This window comes from Equus przewalskii, chromosome 1, assembly GCF_037783145.1.
Source record: "Equus przewalskii isolate Varuska chromosome 1, EquPr2, whole genome shotgun sequence".
NCBI classification, from domain to species: Eukaryota; Metazoa; Chordata; class Mammalia; order Perissodactyla; family Equidae; genus Equus; species Equus przewalskii.
The window spans coordinates 125,345,576-125,365,889 of NC_091831.1; the positions used below are offsets into that span (position 1 = coordinate 125,345,576).

Genomic DNA, 20,314 nt, shown 5'->3' on the forward strand with positions numbered 1-20,314 from the left:
GTACAAGATGTGGGCCAGATGTTCTCAGGTGAGAGGGCACAGTCCTACATCTCAGAAAGTTGGCTTAGCTGGGACCCAGAACTTTGTAACCTACTTCCCACTCCCAACTACTGGTTACTTCAGTGTAGTTGCTGCCTTCTCCTGGGACCACTTTCCATAAAATTACACAAAGCCCTGCCCTGAGGGAGTAGGATGGATTGTCTTATTTCCCTTTTTTTATTTATTTCTTTAATTTGTAAAACCCCTTTCCTACCAAGAATAATTCTTCCCAAGGGCCAAGTGTCACGTGACCATTTCTTGCAGCTGCTAATAGACATGGTCATTCCAATTCCTTAATACTTTTTCTTTTATGTTCTAATCCACTTTGCCATCATTTTCAAGTTCCTTGTTCATACATGAATGAACCCATTATCCAATCCTAGCTGGTTCAATAGGTACTAGGATATATTCATATGCCACTGGTCAGTCAGTTGCTGGAGTGATGCTGCTGCCATCATCATCATCAACAACAAAATCATCATTTTGTGCATTTACTGAAGAATTCCCATGTGCCAGGCATTGTTTTAAGTGCTCTTCATGCACGTCTCATTTCAGATTCATAAACACCCATGTTAGATTGGTACTATTATCATCCCCATTTAACATAAGAGGAAAATGAGGCACAGACAGGTTTAGTTTGCACCCACTACTTAAGGATAGTAATAGCTATCATTTAATGACTATCTGGTATGTGCTAGACACTGGGCTAGATACTTTGCATCCTTTACACTTCATAACAATCTTGCAAAGTTGGATATTATTGTCTTCATTTTACAGATATAAAAACTGAAGCTTAGTAAGATTAAGTGACTTGTTGAAGTCTAGAGCTATGGACTAGCTTTAAGAGTACTGGTTAGGAACACAGCCAGGATTCAAACCCAGGTATGTCCGACTGCACAGTCACAGTTCTTTCCAGTGTGTCAAATACCTCCCAGAACTAGAAGTCAGAAGAGCCTCTTCCTTCCTGTTGCCTTCCTCCCTGTCTTTTCTTTCGTTCCTCTCTTTCTTCATTCCACTAGCTGACAGTTATCAGTATAGCACTTCATCCAGAGTACAGAAGAAACAAATAAACAAACAAAAGTGGAACCCACATATAAAATATTTTGGCAGGACCAACATTAAGATTAAATACATTGATAACATTTACCCACTGATCTACCAAAACAAATGCAAACTGTAAGCTGAAAATAAGGCATAGAAAAATTAAATTTAATTTAAAAAGAAAAAATAAAAAAGTGATAATGGTCACAGATATCAGGTGGCAAATAAGAGAACTCCTTAAGGATGAGATTCTGCTAACCTCTCATTGGAAAAATTATTCTTGCAATAAGCTATCAAAATGAGATTACTGCTGTGATGGCAGTGCCTAAGCACAAATGCTCAGAAAAAGCAGAGTCTATCCTAAAGAATTTGTATGGCAGATAGGGATGGGAAATGATCCCAGGCCCCTGAAACTGACACAGGCACAGGATAAGCCCTAATACATTCTGAATTTATGGAGCCAGGACTCGATGGCCTAAGGCTGCAGAATTCAACTCTCTTCTCACACTTGAGGCCAAGGTAGCCCTGTCTTGTCCCCTCTGAAACAAAACAAAACAAAACCAACCAACAGGTACTAGACTACTGACAGAAGATCTGTGATGGACATTTTGCAGTCAAAAAGCTAAAGCTGGGTTACTTGCTGACATGACAGCTGTTATTATTTAGCATGGAAAGCTAAATAATAGGAAAAACATGAATCTTCTCTGGAACGCCTCTGTAATGGGGTTTAAAGTGTAGGGGAAAAAACTCTGGTCTGTTCTTAACAAGAACAGTAAAGAGTCATGATCATATAAAAAGCAGGATTTATAGAAGATTTCAAAGGGCAGTGGCTCCGAGCTGGCATGCACGTTCCACTCCTTCCAGCTACCCTCTGTGACTTAGCATTTACCCAGGACACCATATTTAGTCAACTCCTCCCAGAACTGTCTCTATTTACAACCCAATATCCCAGAGTTTACTTGTCAAAAGCAGGAGGATACCAAGGTACATCTCATCTCTTCTGATAAAGGAATTTCTGCTCAGGATTAGGCTACTCAGAAAATGAACAAAGTATGAACAAATACTTCAGGTTAGTATGTAATCAAAATACGTTATCACAAACAATGGTTTTTTTTAAGTTGGCAAGATCCCTGTGTGAGTAGTAGAGTATACTGGTCAGACTGCTCTAACTCAGTCTATCTTCCAGTTCACTAAATCTCTCTTCTGCTATGTCCAATATGCTACAAAGTAGCAAGGTTTTGATTTTAATCTAGTAGTTTTGTTTGAGACTTTCTCAAATCTACTATGTCACTTCTAAAATTTATGATCTGAAGTCTGTGTGCATCTGTTGTTTCTGCTGGTTCTTCTTCATGTTGCTTTGTGTCCTTGTGTGCCTGGTCTTCTTTGACTGCTTGCTAGATTTTCCTCGTGAAAAAAAAATTTGGAGAGGTTCTCTGAGGCCTGAGGTGAATGTGCCCACCTCATATCAAGTTTTCAGCATGAAGTTCCCTTTACAATTTAGGTCATATATACAAATACCCAGGGTGCAAATCTGTGCCAGAGTTAGTCTATGGCCACAACTTCCCCTTCTTTCTTTTTCTCCTGCTTCTCTGCTTGGCTCTGAGAAGCCTTCTATTCTGTTCCCTGGAACTGGGGGAGAAGGAACAGCTTTAGTTCTGGTTTGCTTTTACTCTAAAGGTGAGCCCTTCAGGCTTCCAGCACGATATGGGGAAGATCTCCTGGACCCTCTGGCTTAGGGGCCCCCATGTCATTCACAGCTGTGGTACGGGCAAATGCCCTCAGGAATAAGGAGCTTTGGTGTTCTAACATTCTGCTTGCCCATCTGTTGCAGGATTCCATCTGAAAATTGTCCTTGGAATTCCTCATTATCTTTTTAGCTCTTCAGTGCATTTGAGATGGTTTTAAAAGTATTTTAACTAGCATTTTTCAGCAGAATAGTTGGTCCAAATAACCTAACTTGCTATTACCAGAAACTAGAAGCTGGAGTCCTAATTAAATCTTGACTCTCACTACTTGACCAACTCTGAAACCCTGGGCTAAAGCTGCTTCACCTTTGGTTTCCTCATTTGTAAAATGAAGACAATAATAGTAATACATATATGTCATGGGGTTGTGTGAAGATTAAACCAATCTATGTAATGTACTTGATTCAGTACATGCCACATGGGAATGCTCAGTAAATACCAGCCTCCTTCCGGTCAACGCTACCATCATCACCATCACTGCACGAGCATGGTCAACTGAGATGGACCCTATAGTCTGTCAAGTTTTATTCTAGGTAAAGATAATTTCTAAGGATAGGAATAGCCCAGGTAGGAAAAAATGTTCAGGAGATAAGAATAGTTATTTAGATTGTCTTTCTGATCCCAAAGGACAAATATTTGGGCAAGATCTTTCTTGCAAATTTCAAAACTTTATTTATTCATAACAATATTGTCAAACCTTTACATTTGATTTAAAAAATTATAATAAACAAACCACAGTGATTAAACAGTGGGTTAAGGTTTTAGGGACTTCTATCTTTAAAACAGAGTAAAATTTTTAGTAACTAGAATTTCTGAGAAATGGTTTAACTTAATGTAAGCCCCCAAAAGCCTTCTGGACCCCTTTTATAATCCTTCTGGATGAAATCCTTTTAAAATGTGGTTGAAAATCTTTCTTGCTTTGGATTAAAGTGTCTGTTGAGCCTAATTATCTTCCCCTAAAATGTAATGTATCCTTGAATATGCCACTTCACTTTCTGGGTCTCAGTCTCAACAGCCAATGAGGAGGTTGGACCAGATGACTTTCCAAGTCTCCCACAAGCTCCACTGCTTAATGTGCTCATACGTTGTTTTGTTTTTTTAAATGAGCTAGGATCTTAGAAAAACCTCACTGCGTTTTCCTAATTATCATTTTCTTGCACCTCACACTTCAGATTACAGGAGAATGAGGTGAGACTGTTCACACATGCAAGACTATTTCTTTGATTCATTTTCTTTTCAATATCTGAGTAGCCTAGCTGACTGTATTTGAGTAATCTGGGGCGTCTTCTACACCTTATAATGCAAGTAAGATACTTAATATGAAAAGTTAAGTGCTCTGCTCATAATTAATGAACAAGTCAGTTTTGAAATGCAGCTTTCATGAATTCCTTCATTTAGCACTGTGATGGACTGCATACAGAGAATGAGCAGAATAAACCCTGTCCCTGTAAACTTCATAATCTAGATTGAGAGAGACACATAAATGATTTGGATATAGGGAGAGGCAGAGCAGTTACAAGTTTAGTTTCTGGAGACTGATTACTTAGGTTTGAATCCCACTTCTGCCAATTTTTAGCTATATGAACTGGGTAAGTCACTTAACTTCTCTATCCCTTGGTTTCTTCATCTGTAAAATGAGAATAAAATTACTTACCTTATAAGATTGTTGTGAGGATTTAAAGAGTTAGTAAATGTAAGAGTTTAAAAGAGTGACTGGCACATGGTGCTAATTAAGTATTAGCTATTACTATTAGTATCACTGTACAGAAGTATGTACGAATATAAAGTGAGAGAAATGGGGGTAAAATGAGGGCATTACATCAGGTGACCTCCAACTGTATATTCCCAAAATTTATTTTTATTTTTACTTTGTTAAAGACTGGCACATCAGCGAACATCTGTTGCCAATCTTCCTCTTTTTTCCTTTTTCTCCCCAAAGCCCCCATACATAGTTGTATATTCTAGCTGTAGTACCTTGTGGTTGTGCTGTGTGGGATGCTACCTCAGCATGGCCCGATGAGCAGTGTCATGTCCACGCCCAGGATCCAAAGTGGTGAAACCCTGGGCTGCCGAAAGGCAGAGCACGCAAACTTAACCAGTCGGCCACCGGGCCGGCCCCTCCCACAATTTATTATTTGTCCTCTGCCCAACTTCCTCGCCCCCACCCATGTCACATTATCATCTACTTCTGAGTCTTTGCTCATCCTTCCACAGTGATCTCTCTCTTTTATAAGTGCTCTTTTTACATACTGCTTGAATCATCAAATTCGTACACTGTATGCCTTCTTATTCTCTAAATGTATGCTTGGTACAACTTCGGTTTTTATGATGTTACACATAATGTGGCCGTATATAATGCTATGTTTCCTATCTTGCCCATGTCTCATGTGGATTATAGAGTGGTTCCACTGTATCTGGCTAAGAAGATGGAAGGTGCTCAGTAAATACTGGTTGATTAATGGAAGGAACTCAAGTGTCAGATACAGCTTTTACTGGCAGACACCAGAGGTTGGCAAACTTTTTCTGTAAAGGGCCAGATAGTAAATATTTTTCACTTTGTGGGCCATATGGTCTCTGCCGCAACTGTCACAACTACTCCAGTCTGCAATCACAGCGCTAAAGCAGCCATAAACAATGAGGAAATAAATGGGTGAAGCTGTGTTCCAATCAAACTTTCTTTTCTCCTATTTAATTTTTATTTTGGAATACTTATTGATTCACAAGAAGTTGAAAAAATATATATACAGGGAGATTTTGTGCACCATTCACCCAGTCCCCCCCCAATGGTAGTAATACAATAAAATTATCACCATGTCTAAGGCAGGGATTAATACCAGTAACAGAATAATAAATATTATTTCCATCTTCCCTGACTCTCAACCTCTGATCTCTCACCAGTTAGGCAAGTACATGGCCAACGACGGCCTGCTGAATTGAGTGAAGCTCACTATGAGGCTATCACTTCTCACTTCCTAGGTATCTTATGCTTTTTACAGCTTGAACTATAAAGCTGATGACTAGAATTCACTCACCCAAGAAACAAAGCAATTTTAACTTTGCCAATCTGAGCTAACGTTTCATAATTTTAATCCACACATTTTCAATTAACAGACAGACGCATCACATGCATCCATAAACAAAATGGAAATAAAGTAATTTCTTTAACGTACACCTGGGAAAGACAACTGTAATCTGAATTTGTACATTCAAACATAAGGCAATTTAATTATTAGAGCAATTTAAAGCTACTAAGACCATGAGGGGTAGTTGAGAAGTTGTTTCATTTATAGTTCTTTTTTTTAAAATCAGTATTCCATATTCTTTCAAAGACTGAAATCACGGCATTTAGCAGGGTTTTGTTAATTATAAAGGTGGCTCACTAATCTCAGCTAACCAGGTAGAGCCAAGAGGGTGATTAAGTTTTATAAAAACAGATATGATGACTTCAGACGTTAATTTCTTTTTCACATTACCTAAAAAAATGAGAAGGAATGAATTTTCTGTAAAAGCAATGCAAGACAAAAATAAACTATTCTAGTATCTCAGTAAAAAAATTGCTTTGTACTATTCTGAGAGTAAGATCCAGGGTTCTATCCATATCAACATCTTTTTATCAAGATAATATATGAACAAAGAATACTGAGAATAACATCCAGGGTTCCATCCATACCAACACTTTAACTTCACATACAGACTATTAGAAGTCAAACAGACTACCTGAATAAATCTAGAACCCTCATTAAAATAACTAACCTGAAGATGTTAAAACAAAACTTTGCTCCAAAACTGATACTAGATAAGCTTTTTGTTCATCTCTCCCCACCCTCCATTCTGAAGTGATTGTGGAAACCAATACACAAAAGCATTTTTATAGACACAAATAACTTCCCTTACTTAAAAGGTAAGGAGAAAAAAGGTCAAAACCAAGTACACGTTGGTCTTCGAAATAGTTCTGCACTTCCACTTTTTATTCTTGGTAAATTTATTTGCGTGGAACTAAGCAAGTTATCTTACAAGAGGTATGACTCTAACAAATAAACAGAACATAGATGTCCAAGTTCTAAAGAGAACTGCCTGCTAAACACTTTTCTTCAGAGATCCATAAGTAAGAGCTGGTCACATGGATAATTTAATTTTGATCTGGTGACAAAGCATGTTTGTAATCTTGGAAAAAACAACCAATTTTATTTACTCACATTTTGGTATATTTGAGGGTTAATTAAATAAGCAATGTGGCAAAGTAGCCAATACGCTATCAGGTGCAATTTTTCTGTAGGATTAAACTTCAAAACTCAGCGATTTTCCACTTGAACCAACCAGTTAAGTCAACAAAATCAGATAAGTTGGTAGCTCCTGTATAAACCCTAATGTCTTTCAGAAAGATTTAAAAATAGAATCATGACTGGATTGACTCTGTAATTTATGAACTGTTAGGCTAAAGCTGTGGAATTAATTCAAGAATTATACATTACCAAGTACATAAAGATAAAGATGTTGGTTTTAAATGTTATTTTTGCATAAGTTTACTTACCGCCATATAAGCATTTGTTCCAACATACGTCTTGGCTATAGAATTCACCAGCTATGAGACAAAACAGTCTGTTAGAACAATATAAAGATAATGTGGAAATAAAATGGGCAATTATTCCCCATTTAACCTACAATCATCATTTCTATAAATCAACTAAAAATTATGTAAAAGGGAACAAATTTATCTACAAAGGCATTAAAAATGATTAAATCTCTCTTTTCTTTTGAATGTGATTTCCAATTTAAACAAGCACAGCATTACAGTTTATAGCAGATAACCTTAAACAATTCACTTAAGCAGGATGCTTATAGCTTTAGTACCCCAAACCCGCCTGATATAAAAAGTCAATTTGAAGTAGAATTTGAACACACTCATTTTTTAGTCAAATGGCTCAAGATGTGAATGAAGCCCTGTGCATTACTAGAATGAAACGCACACTAAATATGCTGGAGGGATAACAGACTCTGACAACTCATAATACAACGATGACCTTCGCTTTGGTCTTCGTGTTTGGCTGGGAGTAAAGGTGGCTGCAATTCAAATCAACATCACAGCACGCTCATGGGTCACTATCACTGGGGTCCTCCGGGGAGGCCCAAAATGGAAATTAATTAAAATTTGTGCCGCACATTGTCATGGCCCTCCACCATTGTTGCTCCCAATATTAATTTTTATTGTGGGCCAGTTGGGCTCCCCAGGCACAGCTCCCACTCTGCCCTCCCTTTTGTCTGGCCAAAACACTTTCATATCAAAGCTGCATATCAATGAAGTTTGCTATTCGTAAGTAGTAATTACAATATCAGCAGTTTTTACTGTCATTAAACAATGAACAATCATATTCTGATGAAGGAAACTCGCTCAGAGATTAAAAATGAATGACACAATCCCAGCCGAGGAGAAGATGCAGAGTTCTGTTTGTCTGGCAGCTAGGCGATTTTTCAATCCAGAGAGTAGACTGAAAATAAAAAGTGGATGTTATAGAGAGGAGAGCAGACTGGAAGGAAAAAGAGACCTACCTGAGTGCTAACTCCAAAATCACACAGCTTGACCTGTCCGCTTGTGTTTACTAGCATATTGGAGGGCTTCACATCTAAAAAGGGACCAGAAAAGTCCACGTAACTAATTCCACATCTACAGTGCTTGTTCTAAAAAACTGCGCACATGCACACCATACCATATTGCAGAAATGACATCCAGAATTCCAATCACAAATTTAAGGTAAAACATTTTATCTGGAGGCAAAACGTAAGGTCCTAACTCCCACTTCCAACCATTTCTAGTTTCTATAGAAGCAAAGGTTTATTTTAAGTGAAACTTAAATAAAATCTTGGCTTCCAACAACAGTAAATACATCATCCTATCGCCAGCCTTCTAGGAAAAGTAGGTAGATAAGAAAATGTAATCTTGCAAAGAATTTGCACAAAAAGGCTTAGCTTTGCTTTCAAGGTGAAACCACTCCTCCCATCTGAGAAGCAGTAAGGCCAAAGGGAAGCCAACAAGGAAAAAATCATTCATATGTTTCTGGTAACAGGTCATATCTGAACGAAACAATGAGAAAACGAATGCAGTACTCCTATCTCCTGGTTTTACGTGACAAACGCTACTTCAGGTAATACTCAGAAATTGATCTAAAAGACGTGTGTATGTGTGTGCATGCATGCACTTAGTCTTTGTTTCATTTATCCTTCTCTTCCCTTACATCATTTTTGACTGCTGTTATAGTTAACAAAAGAATTGACAGAGCTTTTGCCAAGGCAGTCAGTTGCTAAATAATGACACAAAGGGTTTCTGTGCAGCATTGTCAGTGACAACAATGAGCCTTTTCAGGAATTCAGGAAGCCCACAAAAACCATCCAAGCAGGATAAGAGCACACTACTTTTGATGGTACAGAATAGCACCTGCTTCACCGCTTCATCTTCAATGGCAAAAGTAGTCTGGAACAGACAACTTGTTATATTTAATACAGCATATAACCTTAATTACCCAAAACAGAACAAGAGATTCAATTTTTTACGTAACATTAAAAAAAAAAAAATCTGTGAGTAATAATCTTACCCCAACTGTCTATCCTGCAAAAGGGTACTCCAAAAAAGTATCTTGCCAATTGTAGGTACTTAATTCAAACTTCAAGTTCAAACTCAGTAACCAACAATTATTGAACCCTACCTGCTATGTGACAGGCAATGCGCCAGGTACTTTCTCACACATGTACTTATTTGGTGTTGCCTGACTGACACTAGAATGTAAACTCCATGAAGGCAGGACTTTACCTCTTTTATTGACTACTATATTCCCAGTCCGTAGAAGAGTGCCAGGCATACAGTAAGTGCTTAATAAATATTTGCTGAATGGATGAGAGAATAAATGAACGGAAACCACGAACACACACGCATTATTTTCTGTTGATGATTCTGGTTGAAGGGTCAGGGGTTAGCAGTAGAACATATCTCCATAACATGCCCTTCAGACGAGACACACCACATGCTTCCTTTAGGGGGCTCGCTCTCTGAACAGAAAGTAGTTTGCCTAGGCAGGTGGAAGCTCTTTTACCAACTGGTCTCTCTGCCCCCAATTTCAATACAAATCTTACACCACTATCACATTAAATGTACAATTTTCACTACATCATTTCTCTCCTTGAGGAGGAAGTAAAACATTTCCTGACTTCCCCTGCTAATCCAAATGTGAACTCTTTAAGAATAGGGTTGTGCTTTCAAACTTGCCCCAGCAGATAGCAAAATACATACACATCACAGACAGCCACAGTAGACACTAAATAAATGTTCGCTGAACTGAAAGAAATGTTAGCCTCTACATAGCCTGGTCTTATTTTCCAAATCTAATTCTCATTACAGGCCCTCAACTTAGAATATTTTTCTTTTAGACAATCTGCTCCTTTTGTATATTGCCATCCTTAAACCACTCTGAACACATCACATCAGAGGGAGACAGTTAATGAACAAATATTTTGAGCTTTTGGAAGAAGGAGCTGCCTGGAAATCACAAGTTATGCTAAAATTAACAAATCTTTAATCAGACATACATTTGACTTAAGTGGATCAATAGAGAGAACAAAACAAGAAAACTATGTTATAATTATATTCTAAAAGGCAAGGTGTAAATAAAAACTTTACTGCATTTTTCAGCTCTCCAACAACATCTTTTTTAACTTACATGGAAGCCTACTATAAGACTTTTGCACATTCACCTCTCAGCCTACTTTTTAGGAATACTTTATGTATGAAAGTAGTAGACAACCAGTCATCTTCAAACCAACCTTTGTATTCCAAATAGACTGTTTTAATCATTGTCTCAAAAAAAAAAAAAACAAACAAAAAAAACCCAAAAACCCAACTCAAAAAACCCCATCACTAAGCCTTTGTTCATGCTGTGTGTTCTTTTCTCCCCACCCCAGGTTTAGAAACCCTTCCTGGATATTTTCTGACGGAATCCTGCCCATCCTTCAACTCAAGTACCTGCTTCCCTGCTGCCCTAGCTACTCAGGTCATCAAAGTCACTGCTGCCTTTGAACCGCCCAAGCATTTACTGTCTGTACCATTGTTTGGAACTGCGCACATAATACTTTTTTACCAGTAGTTACCATATTTACTGTTACAGACATCACTACCCCAAGTATTAAGTTCACAGGGGAGGAAAAAGCTTTATACATCTCTGTACGTATCCCTTCTGAGCACAGTATCTTGCTCACTGGTTGATGGTTTTTTAAACAATATATTAAATTTGTTAATATTAAGTGTCCCCCTCCCCACCAACACCTTGAGACATCGTTTGAACACAATAGACCCCTTTAAACAAAATCAATGGATTCAGGCTAGGGGACAAAAGAGCTGAGTTTTAGTCATTTTGTTACTGCCATAAACTTGGCATGTGACTTTGGACTAGGCACGTGACATTTTAGTTTCCATCTCTGTGCCAATCTTAAAGAACTGTGCGGATTAAATGAGATGAATGTAAAATTGCTCTTCAACTGTCAAACACTGTATAAATGTAAGGTATTATTATTATCCATTGGTAATCAATCAAGCTACAGAGGTGGTATATTTCATTATATTTAGCAAATAGTTTCCATTGCTACTGTAGCAAACTTAAGCTGTATTTGAATAAAATACTAGCTGAAAGGAAATAATTTCCAAAGCCCAGTAAGTAGAACTATAAAAACAATTTAACGTTTATGAGGAGGCATTTTTGCCAGACCATATGCACTCATTCCTCAACAAGGCTACTGAACTGGTCTCCCTATTTTTGCACCTGCTCTACTATAGTCTGTGTTGAGCACAGCAGCTAAAGTGATCCTTTTAAAACTTACATCAGACCACGTCACTTTTCTGCCTAATACCTCCAAGGGCTTCGCAACTCAATGCAAGGTCCTCATGATGGTCTCTAAGGCCTTCTCTTAGCTGGCCCCCCACTACCTCTGTGCTCTTCTCCTTCCTCCTCCTCTCCCGGCCCACTCTGCTTCATCTCACCTGCCTCCTTGCCAGGCAAGCTCCTGTTCTGTGGTTCCATATCCCTGGAATACTCTGCTCCTATACATATGCATGGCTGGCTCCTTCACTTCTTTGAGGCTTCTGTTCAAATGCTACCTTTTTAGGAGAAGTCTTCCCTAACCACCCAATATGAACAGCAATACCTTCCCACCCCAGATACTCCCTTTCCTTCTTCTCTGTTTCAATGTTCTTCTTAACATTTACACCACGGACACACTGTGTCAGCACAAGGAAATCTGTTCCCTCACAGTTCTGCCTCTTGAAGGGAAGCTTCATGAATGCAGAGACTTGATCTGTTTCGTTCACTACTACATCCAGAATGGTGCCTCGTACAGACTAAAAACAATACTTATTGAGCAAACAGTGAGTGTATCTCTCTACTAAACAGATGGGCAGACGTACTCACCCAGCAAAGCACGAATTCAGCCTGAGAAGCAGCTACATCTTTTCCTACTTAGTAGCATATACTTCAGAAGGAACACATTTCACTGTTAAGGAATACATTTCTAAATGATGTTTTTCACTCTGAGAAGAATCCAGTCATTCAAAAATACTCATTCAGCAAATATTTATTGACATCTTACCACGTGCCAGATAAGGTAGTAGGTGCAGTGGAGAGAAACATGAGTAAGTCCCTGTCTCTGCCCTTCAGGAATATATTCTTTGACCAAAAATACTGCACATGAGATTTCAGGATAACATTGCCTATGTATACTTTAGATGGGATTTTCTTCCTGAACAATTGGCATGCTTCCTACAATAAAGACAATGAGAGTTATGTAACTAAACAGCTACCAAGCCTGGCTGTGCATTTGAAAAAAAACTTTTTCAGTTCCATTTCAGACCTAATGAATCAGAATTGAATCTAATCCAGTCCAGTCTTTAAGCCAGCATTTAGAAAAGACTGATATAACCCACTGTATTTCTCTTTGATTTAACTGCTAGAAAGTTCAGAACATCTGAAGAGAAATTTCTTCTCGTTTTACTTTACTTTTTAAAATCAATTTTATTCATTTAAAAAAAATCAATTTTATTACAATCATTTTGAATGCATAGTTTGATGAGTTTGACAAGTGTATACATCCATGTAACCACACCACAGTCAAGATATGAAAGATTTCTATCACCAAAAAGTTCCCTGTGACTCTTCACAGTCAACTCCACCCTGACCTCTGTAACCACTAATTGGTTTCTGTTGTTATAGATTAGTTTTGCCTTTCCTATATACATTATAAACTCTGTACTATGTCGCTATAATTTCTGCCTTAGTCTGACAATTAGTGTTTGGGTGGTCTGTCTCTGTCATTAATATTTAATGTGGGTATCTCGCGGATAGCACACAGTTGGGTCTTGCTTTTTTAACCAGTCTGACAATTCATGCTTTAATTGGAGCATTTAGACCATTTACACTTAATGTAATTATTGATATGACTGAGTTCAACTCTACCATCTTACTATTTGTCCCATCTGTGGTTCCCTTTTTCTTCTTTTCTTGCCTTCTTTTGGATTAGCTGGGCTCTTTTTAGCATTCCACTGATCTCTACTATTGGCTTCTAGCCAGAGGTTGGCAAACCTTTTTTTTAAAACTCAATTTCAGGTTTTGAGAGCCATATCGCTTTTGTTGTAAATATTCAATTTTGCCACTGTAATTCAAAAGCAGTCATAGGTAATATGTAAATGAGTAGGCATAACTGTGTTCCAATTAAATTTTGTTTACAAAAACAGGTAGAGAGCCAAATTTAGCCTGTGGGCTAAAGTTTGCCAGCCTCTGCTTGAAGTTTGTTTGTTTGTTTTTAATGGCTGTTCTAGGATTTGCAACGTTTCTTTAACTTGTCACAGTCTACTTTCAAATAATATTAAGAGTGCTTCATTTATAATGTAAGAAACTTATAGTAGTATATTTCCATTTTCTTTCTCACATCCTTTCTGCTATTCTCTTTCCTCTACATGCATTATAAGCTCCACAATACACTATTTTTATTTTTGCTTTAAATAATTATCTTTTAAAGAAGCTTAAAAGTGAGAAACAAGTCTTTTACATACATCTGCATGTTTACCATTGCTGGTACTATTTATTCCTTTGTGCAGATCCAACCTTCCATCTGGTATTTTCCTTCTGCCTAAAGAACTTGCTTTATTTGTTATAATGCTAGTCTACTGGCAAAGAATTTTCCTTGCTTTGTTTGCCTAAGATGATTTATATTTAGCTGTTATTTTTGAAAAATACATTTTCTGGACATAGAATTCTGATAGATTTTTCCCCCCAACATTTAAAACGTCTTTCCATTATCTTCTGGCTTGCATAGCTTCTGACAAGAAGTCTGCTGTCATTCTTATTTTTGTTCCTCTCTACTTAATGTACTTTGTTTTTTCTGAATATTTTAAAGATTTTTTTTAAACCACTGGTTTTCAAATTTTTTATTTTACTTTGGTATGGCTTTGTGTTGTCCTGGTTAGCGTTTGTTTAGCTTCTTAGACCTGTGAGTTTATGTGTTTCATCAAATTTGGCAAGTCTGGGGGCATCAATTCTTCAAATTAATTTTTGTTTCCTTTTCTCTCTTCTTTCCTTCTGAGACTCTAGATACACATAAATCTTAGACATCATGCCACTGTCTCAAAGATCACTGAAGCTATATTCATTTTTTTTGTCTCTTTTTTATTTGTAGTAATTTTGGATAATTTCTAACATCAAGATCACTAATCGTTTCTTCCGTTGTGTCTAATCCACTGTTAATTCCATCAAGTGAAATTTTGATTTCAGATATTTTATTTTTTCATCTCTAGACGTTCCACTTTGTTCTTTTTTACGTCTTCCATTTCTCTCCTCATAATGTTCATTTTTTCCTTGAAATCTTTGAGTATACTTAAAATATTTATAGTAACTGCTCTAAAGTCCTTATCTGGCAAGTTCATTATCTTTGGGGGCGGGTCCCATTTCTACTGACTGGTTTTTCTCCTGGTTATGGTCTTTCACCCATTATCATCAGAAGAATTCTCTGTTCACCTACTAATTTTTAACCGGATACCAGATACTGTAAATCTTACGTTCTTGAGTACTGAATTTTGTTGTAATCCTTTAGAAAGTGTTGGACTTGATACTGGCAGGTAATTAACTTACTTGCAGACAGCCAATCATTCTGAGGTTTATTTTAGAGTTTTTATTTATGGAGAGCCTAGAGTAACCCCTCCTCTAGGGCTAGTTTAGCCCCACTCTTCAAGCAGGACCCTTCTAAAGTCCCTCTTGAATGCTCCAATGTTTTCAACAAGGTCTCTCTCCTCTGGTTGGTTGAAATTATTAAAATTCTCAAACTTGTGTAATCTTTGGGAATTACTTAGCTTATAGTTCCCCCCAAATTTTCTTTCCCAGACAGCAGTTCTTTGTGTAGCTTTGTAAGATTTCACCCTATGAATGCAGAGATGGATGTTTAGCCAAAGACTCAAGGAGACTCCTTTACAATTTCTTGAGCTCTTTTCATCACAGCTCCTGCCTCTCTAGGACTCTACCTTGTAAATTCTAGCCATTTTGTCTGTCTCAATCTCCAAATTCTGTCTCTTCAACTAAGTAAGACTTCTGGGGTCTGTTTAGGTTCCTCCTCCTTATGCTGCAGTCTGGAAACCGTCTCCGGGTAGAAAGCTTGGTTGATTATAGGGCCCACCTCATCTTTTTCCCTTCTCTCAGGGCTCAGAGTCTTGCACTGCTTGTTGTCTAGTGTCTGAAAACAGATGTTTCATAAATATTTTCCAGTTTCCTAGTTGTTTTTGGTGAAGGGCAAGTCCCATAGCAGTGATTTCTTCCTGGGCAGAAGTGGAAATATGCCTTTAAAGTTCTTATCTTTTGTTCATTGTTTTGACTTTATATCATAAGCTGCCTCAAATCCTTTTTTGAAATAGATGGAATATAAATAATATCAGGATTTTAATTAGTTAAGCTAAATCTGAATTCCTGTGGCAGAATTTGAAGCAAATGGAATTCTTTAAATGTTGGAATGAGGATAGCTCCTCTAAGTTTTACTTTATCTGAATAAAATATTCCACCTTATACCTGAGGTATAAAAAATCCTAGTATATAGCCACTGAACTTACTACTTCCAAGTTTTTATTTAAAATGTGCAAATGCTACAATTCTCAAGAATAGTTCCAGGAATACTAAAACGATTTAATTTTGGTTTTGGTTTGTTTTCAACTTCACTCCAAGCCATAGACAACAGTACAACAGATTAGGCAGCAAGATTACTTTTAAGGAGGTAGTTATATTTAGACTTATTTTAGTGCAATCTCAAGTTATAGAAAACAAACAATTGAAGGCATACAGCTTTTCATTCAGCTTACTTTAAAAACACTCTAGCCTTTCTTCTGTAAGCAAAGCACAGAAAAGATGACTCATTCAAGTGACTGATTATAAATGGCAATCATCAGGGCAGATGTAAGTCATTTTGGTTTAATCAGGCCATTAATTATTAGGGTTTATCAATTAGTTTTATTGAAGGCAAGGGAGCTTCAATGAATAGTAGGGCATTGATTTTAACTGAGACCTTTTCTCAAAGAAAATACAAATGAGGTGTGTAGAATCCAGAAATTACAGGTCCTTTTCATACCACTAAAAAGAAATACACTTCTAATGTAAAACACAAGCCTTTAGTGAAAAATCAAATTAACTCTAATCCCCTTTGCATTACATATGAAATATCATGTTTTGGTGTTCTGTAACTTGAGGTTTGGTTTTAATCAATCTTGACCAAGAGGTCAATATCACATTGGAGAAAATGAGATAAAGGTATAACGCAAAGTGACTATTTTTAATATCAGATATTTCTTATCTTATTTCATTTTAGAAAAAAATTTAGTCATTTTATGCAGACAGGGTTTTTATAGGAGTCAAGATAGATTCCTGTTTGTCACATCCTCTCAGAGCAAGCAGAGATGGCATGGACAGCGTGTGAGTGTGAACATGTGCATGTGTGTGCTGTATGACATACAAGCTTAAGGGTGATATCTGATCTTCCCACATTGACAAGGTTGTTATAAGAATTAAGTGAGACTGTGCTTAGCAGTGCCTCTCACAGAGCTGGGGCTCAGTGAATTGAATGAATAAAACTAAATTTTAGAAACATTTTGTAAACTTGAGTGCACTACGTATACTGGAAGCTACTGCTTTCTAGAATTGGTAATGACAATGACTCAGCCTAGGAAGTCAGGATGTGGATCATCTAATACACTGGACTAGACCCAAATGCTAAATAAGGTTCACTTTAATTATATAAGCTCCACCTGAAGGCAGGCTTCTTCCAGAATGGCAAGTGCTGTTCAGCTGGGATCACAGAAGAGTTAACAATTACCCAATCACAACAAGTGTCTCCTGTCACAATGTTTTCCCACTCATTCAGTGAGATTTCACAGTAAGCTGGGCTTTTTAACAATGATGTAATGTAATGCAGCAGTGACAGCCCACGTAGATAACAGGTAGTTATGATGCAATTCTGTTTAATAAATTGAAGCACTTAGAAGGTTATTAGAAAAATACCAAGGAGTTGTAAGAATGGAAGAATTTACAAATGGGGTCTCATGTCATGCAGAAAATAGTAGGTGGTTTTCTACAGGAGGCTGTAACTGAATAAAAATCAGCTTCAAAATGTCTTTAAAAATTAAACATAAACTTACCATATAACGTTTGTAGTCACTTTCCTATTCTATCTTTGAGACAGTATGAAACATCAGTTAATTACACTGATCATATACTATGTATCAATGATAAAATGGTTATTTGTTCTCAAAACTGATATGGACTAGATGATCTGATGCACTGTGATCACAAATATTTAAAGACAGATACTAACCACTCCCAAGTATCTACTCAAGAGAAATGCAATCGGAGAACCAAATAAAGACTTGTATATGAATAGCAGCATTATTCAAAATAGCCCCAAACTGGATACAATCCAAATGTCTCTCTACTAATAAATAGATGGATAAAATGTGATATATCCATACAATGGAACGTTATTCAGCAATAAAAAAGGAATGGACTGCTAACACATGCAACAAGTACATGAATGAACCTTAAAAACATTATGCTAAGTCAAAGAAGTGAGATATAAAAGATTTTACATTGTGTGATTCTATTTATATAAAATATCTAAAAAGGCAAATCTATAAAGTCAGAAAATAGATTGGTGGTTCCCTGGGGCTGGAAGCAAGGATCGATTGCAAATGGGCATGAGGACTCTTTTTTGGGATGATGGAATAATTTAAAATGGATTATTGTGATAGTTGCACAGTTCTATAACTTATTAAAAATCCCTGAATCATATACTTAAAATGGATGAATTTTATGATAGGTAAGTTATATATAAATAAAGCTGTTTAAAAAAATCAGCCTCAAAACATATTTTCACTTATTAACTCCTCCATAGTTTTTTAGGTGTTTTCTGGTCCCCATGGTCTCTTTCCTACTCTATTCATAACAAAATATGAAACATCAGTTAATTACACTGGTCATATGGTAAAATGGTTATTCCTTCTCAAAACTGATGCACACTAGAAAGCCTGATGGTCATCATAAATATTTAAAGAAAGATACTAATTTTTCAATGTCACTTCTGTGTGTTTCAGATTATTTCCCAAAATAGTCCACTAAGGTTATATACATAAATGCAAAACCAACTGGTTCAAACATGAAAAATTTGGTCAATGAACCATAATTGCCTCAGTAACCTCCAGTAACTGCTCTGCTCTGCTCTGATTTTCAGGCTGGACTGACTCATTTTTTTTTTTTTCCACTGAATTGACCAAATTGACTGTGGAAATTGGTATCATGTTGAGACAACCCATGTTGCCACCCATAACCGCCTCATGCAAGAAACTGTATCTTTATACATGCTGCATCAATTAGCCATTAAACAATCCACATAAACAGCATCAAGCTGAAGCTTGCTAATAAAGCCCAGAGCTTCAAGAGCATGTGCTTTCTGCAGCTCCTCACAAAAGGCTCCTCTGCCCACCACCCAGGCCCCGCCCTCAACACATCAGGGGGCAGAGTGGGAGGTTACCCTCAGTCAGGCTAGGGCTGGGCGCCAGGGCACTGTTCAAAACAGATACAAAAAAACTCTTTCATAAAACTACAGTCGGAGTTACCCAGTGTGCTTTGTATAGGGATCTATATGTCAATATCCTGGTAGGATTAGTTCCAAAGAAAATTGCAACTTCTGTACATGCTACTATATACACTTTCTTTTTTCAGGAAAGGAAAACCATGCAAATTGAGAATTCTTTTTTTGAGTGATCTATTCACATCAAGTGATGGTGATATCCTACTTTGGCTCCCTTTTGGTTTCCATTTTGTTTTATACTTAGAATATTTAATTTGTTCTCTGCTTTTATGTGTAAACCTCACTTCATGTTTTTAGAAATAGGCATGGTACAATTCTTAAGGAAATGTGAGTTGAGTTTTAAAATAAGGCATGTGGCTCTGTTGTGGGATGATAACGGAAGCAGAAATAAACTTCTCTTCAACTTTTCTCCCTCTATAAAGCAATTACACTGTTTTGCTTGAATGCCAGGAAGCCACTTTCAGTTTACCAGGAGCCAGAGGACACATTAGCAGGTCTCCACTCTAGTAAACCCTTTTAGCACTGTGCCAGGGCGCTTTAGCAACCTTCTTTCATTATGCTTAATTGTCTTATGAAAAGACAACTAATATATCTATCTAGTTATTTCTTGGGGACTGCATTCTAATGAATGAGAACAGCAGGTACAATTAAATATAGACTATGCTGACATTCTGCATTATAAATTCATCTGTGCACAACAGGAACACACTTAAGAGAAAACCGCAATGAGATATAAAAGTTATTCTAATCACTCCATAACATAATAAAGGGTAGGTCATCCAAATATTCTTGCAAAAGCCTTAAATAAAATTAAGCAGCATAATTAGCCATCCTAAATGACAGTTATTATCTAGAGTCTCATGATTCAGTTCAGAAAGGAGGCAACAAATAAGGTTTTCCTCATTCATGAATGAAAAACGCAAGAGACATGCAGCATTTACAAGGCTAATATCAAGGGCAAAAAGGCCTGGGCTTCCCAGTTCTGCCTTCCCTCAGTGCCTGCATAGTAAGTAAAGGAGGTTCCCTTCACCGTGGATCTCAGATTCCTAGCTGGCAATATGTACTAATTCTTGGTCTGTGGGAAACACCACGTGTGGGGAAACAAGTTCCTGAGAGTCAGAAGGAACCTCTATTTTTGCCCTAGCTCTACAACAATCTGCTCCCCCAAGTCTAAGATACTACCAATTGTAAGACTCCTAGTGACTAGAAAACCTTTTCAGTGAAAAAGCAAAGTAAACAACAGAATACTACATTAAATGCAGACATAATCGTAAAACACATTTTTATTGTAGACTTGACTTGGAGGAGCATATCCAGAAGACCAACTCTGATTAATTATTCTC

General features: G+C 37.2%; 1 protein-coding gene across 14 annotated transcripts in view; it reads right to left on the reverse strand.

The window, feature by feature from the left end:
- The window catches only part of MAP2K5 (mitogen-activated protein kinase kinase 5), a 245,186-nt gene that overhangs the window by 103,159 nt on the left and 121,713 nt on the right, over positions 1-20,314 (reverse strand). For all 14 annotated transcript variants that reach the window (XM_070622868.1, XM_070622885.1, XM_070622905.1 and 11 more), the window contains exons 14-15: positions 8,373-8,446; positions 7,357-7,407 (exon numbers count right to left, since the gene is read on the reverse strand). In XM_070622868.1, coding sequence (XP_070478969.1) covers positions 7,357-7,407; positions 8,373-8,446 — 125 coding nt within the window. The remainder of the gene's footprint in view (positions 1-7,356; positions 7,408-8,372; positions 8,447-20,314) is intronic.